Source organism: Labeo rohita, chromosome 4 (assembly GCF_022985175.1).
Source record: "Labeo rohita strain BAU-BD-2019 chromosome 4, IGBB_LRoh.1.0, whole genome shotgun sequence".
Lineage (NCBI taxonomy): Eukaryota > Metazoa > Chordata > Actinopteri > Cypriniformes > Cyprinidae > Labeo > Labeo rohita.
The window spans coordinates 34,941,141-34,949,246 of record NC_066872.1 but is presented as its reverse complement, the minus strand read 5'-3'; the positions used below and the strand labels follow the sequence as shown (position 1 = coordinate 34,949,246).

At 34.7% G+C, this 8,106-nt stretch overlaps 1 protein-coding gene across 1 annotated transcript in view; it reads left to right on the top strand.

The window, feature by feature from the left end:
* Positions 1-7,466, top strand: part of ccdc87 (coiled-coil domain containing 87) — an 8,326-nt gene extending 860 nt beyond the window's left edge. The window contains exons 4-20 of the mRNA XM_051107404.1: positions 17-267; positions 388-541; positions 1,441-1,534; positions 1,962-2,032; positions 2,136-2,290; positions 2,389-2,509; positions 2,589-2,792; positions 3,730-3,849; positions 3,960-4,075; positions 4,166-4,295; positions 4,404-4,507; positions 4,992-5,107; positions 5,213-5,244; positions 6,193-6,357; positions 6,446-6,560; positions 6,645-6,787; positions 6,864-7,466. Coding sequence (XP_050963361.1) covers positions 17-267; positions 388-541; positions 1,441-1,534; positions 1,962-2,032; positions 2,136-2,290; positions 2,389-2,509; positions 2,589-2,792; positions 3,730-3,849; positions 3,960-4,075; positions 4,166-4,295; positions 4,404-4,507; positions 4,992-5,107; positions 5,213-5,244; positions 6,193-6,357; positions 6,446-6,560; positions 6,645-6,787; positions 6,864-7,103 — 2,331 coding nt within the window. The 3' untranslated portion in view covers positions 7,104-7,466. The remainder of the gene's footprint in view (positions 1-16; positions 268-387; positions 542-1,440; positions 1,535-1,961; positions 2,033-2,135; positions 2,291-2,388; positions 2,510-2,588; positions 2,793-3,729; positions 3,850-3,959; positions 4,076-4,165; positions 4,296-4,403; positions 4,508-4,991; positions 5,108-5,212; positions 5,245-6,192; positions 6,358-6,445; positions 6,561-6,644; positions 6,788-6,863) is intronic.
* The last annotated feature ends 640 nt before the right edge of the window (positions 7,467-8,106 follow it).

Below are 8,106 nucleotides of genomic sequence, written 5' to 3'. Positions count from 1 at the left end.
TGCTTTTGTCATTCAGGCTGCAGCGTTGAACTCTGAGTTGGGTCTGATCTGGCAAAACCTGAAAACCCCGTCTGTGGACACCACACTGACCCAGGCAGAGAAGTTGCAGCTCCACCGCCAAACCTTCAGTGAGGTTTTGCACATCTGCGAGCAGCTGTTTCTGCAATCCTTGCACCTGATGGAGACTCTACGGAGGCGAGGTGTCTTCAGCGTCCATGTTAATCGTGACAGGGTGGCAGCTCAGCTGGCTATTGACTGCACCAGTCTGTGAGTGTGACTCTCTTTAGTTGGGCTGCATTGAGCTTAACAGCCTTTGATCACACAGTGTAGTCACATATAACATAACGTTACTCATTCACAGCAGATTGTGACTATTTCTGTTTACAGCTTGAATGTTCGCTCCATAAGATGCAGGATTGTCAATGGAATCAAAGCTGCACGGAGACACAACCAAAGTCCTGCTACAAATGCACTACATAACAGTGAGAGGTCCATGACGGCCACACCATGGGAAAAAGCTGTGGAGGATGACCTCAGAGAGGTGCGTTTGTGTGTACACCACCAGTCAAAAGTTTTAGAACAGTAAGATTTTTGATGTTTTTTAAAGAAGTCTCTTCTGCTTACCAAGGCTGCATTTATTTGATCCAAAGTACAGCAAAACAGTAAAAATTTGAAATATGCTTACTATTTAAAATAACTGTTTTCTAATTTATTCCTGTGATCAAAGCTAAATTGTCAGCATCATTACTCCAGTCTTCAATGTCACATGATCCTTCAGAAATCATTCTAATATGCTGATTTGCTGTTCTGTTTTATTATTATTATTATTACTATCAATATTTAAAACAGTTGAGTACATATTTTTTACTGGATTCTTTGATAAATAGAAAGATCCAAAGATCTTATTATAGAAATTATAGAAATTAACACTTTTATTTAGCAAGGATGCTTTAAATTGATCAAAACTGGTCTTTAACATTTATAATGTTACAAAAGATTTCCATTTCAGATAAAACTTTCTATTCCGTTTTATTTTCTGTTCTGAACTTTCTATTCATCAAAGAAACCTGACAAAATTCTACTCATCTGTTTTCAACATAATAATAATAATAAAAAATGTTTTTGAGCAGCAAGTCAGAATATTAAAATGATTTCTGAGAGATTGTGTGACTGAAGTAATGATGCTAAAAATACAGCTTTGAAATCACAGGAATAAATTAAATTTCAAAATATATTAAAATAGTTATTTTAAATGTTAAAAATATTTCACATTTTTTTGTACTGTTTTTACTGTACTTTGGATAAATGCAGGCTTGGTGAACAAAAGAGACATCTTTAAAAACATTAAAAATCTTACTGTTCAAAAACTTTTGACTGGTAGTGTATGCAAGTTGTAAAAAGAGACGTTAAGGCCATATTAAACTATTTCTGTGTCTACAGATTCAGGAGAAATTCGGAGAGCTGGATCTGCAACTTGTTTATGACCTCCTTCCCTGTAACATGGAGCCAATCACCTATAAGACAGACACACAATGTACGGCAGGATACACGGATACAAAAAGGGATAGTTTACTCAAAAATGAAAATTCTGTCATTGTATACTCACCCACCTGTATGGAACACAATAGAAGATCTAAAAACATAATTTAAAAATGTAAATTAAAAAAAACTTTTTTTTTTTTTTTTTTTTTTTTTACCTTACAGTGAAAGCCAAAAGGGTGCTCTGTTTTTAGACCCCATTGACATTTGTTATTTGTTATTTAAAATCACTGCTAACATCAGTTACTACAGCACTGTTGAAAACAGCAGTATTCTTTAAAATGTCCTAAGATGGAAGTAAGTTGTACAGTAAATGATGAAAGAATATTTATTTTTTGTGAAGTATCCCTTTAAAATGATGGATTATAATTTAGGATGTGGCATCAGGACACTGAAATTGTGAATTTATCCTTGTTTTACAGCCAGTATGTCTAATACACTAAATCAAGAGCAGGATCAGAGTCCCCCTCAAAACCTGTTGGTCAAAATAAAGGTGACCAGGGACTTTTGTAATCTATACAATTGCACAAATTCCATGATGCAAATTTTCAAACAGTTGAATGCAGATTTTATATCATATCCTTCTGCCCTCTTAGGAATGTCACTCCATGCCTGACCTACAGAGGGAGACACTCCTGGAGGAGCTGGAGATAACGCTACTCAATCGGCCTCCAACCCCATTAGTCCCACTGTCCACACATCCTACCTCCAGCCTGGAGAAATGCATCAGTCCTAGGGAGGATCTAAAGAGGTTGGCCTGTTACAAAGCACCCGTACAGCATACTATTTACGGCATCTATGTGCAAGAGTAAGCGGAACTGAAACTCACTCGTGTGTATGTCTGTTTAGATTATTACAAGAGAGTGTTTACAAGGATGATGGTAACTGTGAGACAGATCTGTGCTCGCTTATAGAGTCCTTGACCTGCTATAGTTCCAGCAGACTTCAAAGGCTCAAACAAAAACTACAGGTACAGTACATGCAGAATTAAACTCATATTGACTATGCCACTTGCAAATTAGACTTTAAAGATGGACATTTCTGTCTAGAAAATGATGGAGGAAGAGGAGGAAACAAAGAAGCACAAAGTTCTTGTGGAGAAACCTCCACATCCACAAGGAGACGTGGTCAGTGTGGCGTTTTATCCTCAAACCATAATGCGCACAGCAGCGGCCCGACTGTCCGATAGGATTTTCCCAGAGACCATCAAACTCAGCATGTGCCCACCAGTCTACAATGACCTCACTAAAGAGGTAGTACTCTGTTTTTAACAGTTATAGTATTTATAAATACTTTTATATATATTTGAAGAGTTCAGATGCAAAAGCCTTTAAATGCAGTTTGGAATTTCCTTCTAAAATGAGCAGTTTTATTAAACTCCTATGTGTAGGTTTACTAATTTCACTTTAATGGCAATGAAGAGGTTCATGTCATCGCCATCAAAGTGAAATAACTGAACATAAACATAGTAGCTTGAAAAAAAAAAAAAATTATGATATTATATTATATTACATTTTATATATAAAAAACTGGGTTATTTTGTTTTTAGTATTTTTTTTTTTTTTTTTTAACTTCTGTTTAGGTTTTTATTTGGGATTTTTAATTTTTTAATTTTATTAATATTTTAGTTTTAATAATTTTATTAATTCAGCTTATTTTATTTCAGTTAATTGCCAGGGCAGCATTTCTAAAATATTTTAGTTGTTCATGTAATTTTTATATTTTATTTCAGTTTATTTTTACAAAAAAAAAAAAAAAAAAAAAAAAAAAAATATATATATATATATATATATATATATAATCATTAATATTCAGTTATTGTATATTTTTATATATTTACATATTTATACATTTATAAATTAAAAACTGAAATAGGTCACTCTGGACCACAAAACCGGTCATAAGGGCCCATTAATTTAGATTAATAAAACATTAATAAAAAAAATCGCCTTCAAAGTTGTCCAAGTTCTTAGCAATAAATATTACTAATCAAAAATTTAGTTTTGATATATTTACAGAAAGAAATTTACAAAATATCTTCATGGAACTTGATCTTTACTTAACATCCTAATGATTTTGGCATAAAAGAAAAATCGATCATTTTGACCCATACAATGTATTGTTGCCTATCGGGTCACATATAAGTTGTCTTATATTGGACTTACCTATATAATCATTCTAAAACTCTAGATTGATTCAGCAACGGTTGCTCTGATGGATCAGAACTTTGTTGAAGAAAATATGGAATTAAGCAAAGTCTTCGAAGAGTTATCCAAAAGTATTTCAACAAAGTATTTCAACTTTGATGAGGTAAGTTGATTTAGGGCTTGCAGAGTAGCTGTAGTATTTTCAAACTTAGATGTTTTACAGGTTATAAGTATCATAACATCCCATTCAATGCTGCTTTTGATCTTTTAAAGGACCCCAGGTTTGAGCCTGCTCTGAAAAATCCCACATTCAACCCAAAAAGAGTGATTAATAACAAACTAATCAACCCTACACTCAGAAGGCCCAATCTATATAGCATATCCCACAGGTTCTCTCTTCTTTCTTATTTTATGTGTATTTGTGGTTCTTTCACACCACAAAACTATAAATAATCTTTAATTCATTTGCATAAATGCAGAGAGAGGACACAGAGAGCTGCGAACAGGAAGAGGCCTGTGAACGCAACTGCTCGAGCATACAGAGCCTGGTTTCAGTGGTGGAGGTGTCAACTATCAGCAGATGACTATCTTGACTACATTGCCAGTCAGGTAAATTAATAATAAAAGTGTGTGTTTATGAGTAATAAATGCTGAATGTATTCAGGATTTGTAGACTTGAACAGTTGTGCTTGTGGTATGTGTGCCCTGGTTTTGAAGGACTCTGATTATCTGTCAGTGCTGTTTCACCTGTATGACAGTGATGATGATGAAGAAGCAGAGAGATGCAAGCTGGCTCAGCTGCAGAGAGATGAAAGGAGAAGGTCTGGTATTAACAGCTGGGATGGATTTTTATTTTTTTTATCCTCCCATATTTACTCTGAAAATGATGCATGATGACTTGCACTTGTTTAGTCTCTATAACAATGTCAAATGTCTTCAACCTTTAAAGGGATAGTTCACCCAAAAATGAAATTTCTGTTATTAATTACTCACCCTCATGTTGTCCCAAACACATAAGACCTTCGTTCATCTTTGGAATACAAATTAAATATTTTTCTGACCTTGCATAGACAACAATGCAGCTACCAAAAAGCTCAGAAAGCTCTCGGATGTCATCAAAATATCCTAATTTAGGTTCGGTAGATTAATGAAGGTCTTACGGGTTTAGAATGACATGAGGGTGAGTAGTTAATAACAGAATTTACATTTTTGGGTGAACTATGCCTTTAATACTGTGACTGTCAACAAATAGCTAAACACCAACATTTTAATTATTGCATTTTATTTGATCGTCATCTCGTCCAGAAGGCAGCAGGAAAGGATCCGTTCACTTAGGAGACAGAAACAAGAATTTGTTCCTGGATTCTGGAATATCAACACCATAGAGATGGGAGGACTGGGAAGGGAACCAGAACTGGATGGCACGTTACAGTTTTCTTTAAAAAATAAATACTTGTACATTTATGAAAATGCATTATTAAGAGGCCAAAACTGTATGAATGAATGCAAAAATATCTGTGTTTTAGAGAAAAATCCAGATGAGGAAATACGAAATGATGTGAGTTCATTTTCCTTTCCTCATGTTACATCACATCACTTCTGTTTTCCACTGATTACTTCTTTGTCTATCATGTCATGCCGCTGTTACTTTTAGTACAGACTTCTGTTTAGCAGAAGAAAGTTTGAACCAGACACTCTAGCTCACAAAGTCACTTTTTTGTATGATAGATTCAGAAGTTTACATACACTTGATTCCTGATACTGTGTTGTTACCTGAATTATGTTTTTTTTTTATGTTTAGGGATAGTGTGACTTGTTTGTCCTGAACAGTTAAACTGCCTGCTGTTCTTCAGAAAAATCCTTCAGGTCCCACAGATTGTTGGTTTTTCAGCATTTTTGTGTATTTGAACCCTTTCCAACAATGACTATATGCTTTTGAGATCCATCTTTTCACACTGAGGACAACTGAGGGACTCATATGCAACTATTACAGAAGGTTCAAACGCTCACTGATGCTCCAGAAGGAAAAAACGATGCATTAAGAACAGAATGAAGATGTGTACATTTCTCTTATTTTGCCTAAATGTCATATTTTTTCATTTAGTACTGCCCTTCAGATACTTACATGTTTCATACTTACAGAGTCATTGTTGGAAAGGGTTCAAATACTCAAAATGCTGAAAAAACAAATAATTTTTGGGACCTGAAGAATTTTCCTGAAGAACAGCGGGCAGTTTAATTGTTCAGGACAAACAAGGAAAAACTAAACAAAAAAAAAAAAAACACAGCTGTGGATCATTCAGATAACAACACAGTATAAAGAATCAAGTGTAAATATCTTATTCAGGTCAGTACTAAATAAAAAATAACATGCATTTTGTATGATCCCTCTTATTTTGGTCAAATAATTCAAATTTTGCAGATTCTGCAAGGTGTATGTAAACTTTTGACTTCAACTCTAGGTAGATATACAGATTAATTGATTGCTTAATTGATTGACGTTCAGTCTGAGGAAGAAGAAGGTGAAGGTTCAGTTGCTGGATTTCTGGATGAAGAACAGATGCAGCACAGGCTGGAGAGAGTCTGGAACGCCCTGTTTCTCCCAGAAGGACAGCGACTAGACATGGCCATCAAATACAGCTCTCAAGAGCACAGAGACCATCTGCAGAAGGTAGGGATAATGATAATGAACTCTGCTGGCTTTCCATCATGATCATCTGGGATTTATGTTGTCACGTGGAAGTATTGTGTGCCCTCAGGCAATTGCTGCATGGGAGCAGGCTGCTCGGTTGATCCAGAAGAGGGAGCTCTTGCTCTCCAGGTTGGAGGACTTTGAGAGAAAGGCATCTGACCCCAACAGATTTTTCCAACGAGGTACATTGGGGGTACAAACTTTTGAAATCTAAATTCTTATGAATCATATAATGACTCTAATACAGATTGATTGTAAATACACAGGTTATCATGGATCATCCATCGCTAGATTGGAAGAGGCAAGTCAAAGAGAGAAGCTCAACTCTCAGATTTCAGTTGTAGACCAAGAACTGTCCAAGACTATGGGCCACATCACAACACGTTTCAGTGACAACATCAGCTATAAGGTGAGTGCATTAAACTTGGTTACACACCACTGGTGATCAGCATCAGAAACTTTCACAGCTGTGTTGGTTGTTACAGGGTCGGCCGTACAGAGAGAAGATGCGCTGGGACCGCACTGAGATGCTGTACTGGCTGCAGCAGGAGAGGCGGGTCCAGTCTCTGGAGATGTTTGTAGATGGACGGATGGCTTTGCCTGCAAGGCTTCCTCCTCTGAGACAAAGCCAGGAGATTCACTCAGGCAGCCATCAAATCATCCAGAAACAACCTCTTTCACACTGTGAGGGAAGTGTCCAGTTATTGCAACACTGCAAACTCTAAAAAATATAGCAATGTAGTTCAAATACTAGCAAATAAAGCAAGACCTGTCAGTTTTTACAGACCCGTTTCATTTTGATTACTGGTTTAGCTTATTCTCAATAGGTGCTGAAAAACGTTCAGATTTTGAAAAGGAATGGACTTAAGACTTGAAATTTAATTTTTAAATGATTCATTTTATATTTCTATCCACCTTTTTCTTCCCATAAGAGCGGGTGCAGCCATTTGTAAAGTTTATGGGTTTGGCTTACAGTCTCATCCGCGACCAGCTGTTTTTAGCTGTACATTATAGCTCGTTTTGCTGCAGTTGCAACTCAGGTGTCCCGAGATTAAATTCTGCCTCATGGACCTTTGCCGATCCCACCGACCCCCTGTGATTTTTTTTTTTTTTTTTTCAGGATTCTTTCATGAATAACAAGTTTAAAAAGTACAGTGTTTATTCAAAATATAAATACTTTATAACAATGTAAATTATTTATTATTAACTTTTAATAAACTTAATAAACTTTTAATTATTAACTTAATACATCCTTGGTGAATAAAAGTATTAATTTCTTTAAAAAAAAAAAAGAAACAAAAGAAACAATAAAAATGTACTGACCCCAAACTTTTAAACGGTAGTGTATATATATATATATATATATATATATATATGTGTGTGTGTGTATATATATATATATATATTTATATATATATATATATATATATGTATATATATATATGTTAAGTTTTAGTAATTTTGTTGTGTGGTTTTTGTAAAATAAAAATAAAATAAGCTAAAATAAAATAAGTGTCACTAAATATTTATCTTATTTTAAATACTAAATACACTACCAATCAAAAGTTTTTGAATAGTAAGATTTTTTTTAAAGTCTCTTCTCCATTTGATTTAAAGCATCCTTGTTGAACAAACATATTAATTTCTATCATTCTATCATTGTTTTAACTAGTAATCACAAATATTAGACACAGGAAATATACTGTCCTTTACCCTTGCAACACATAT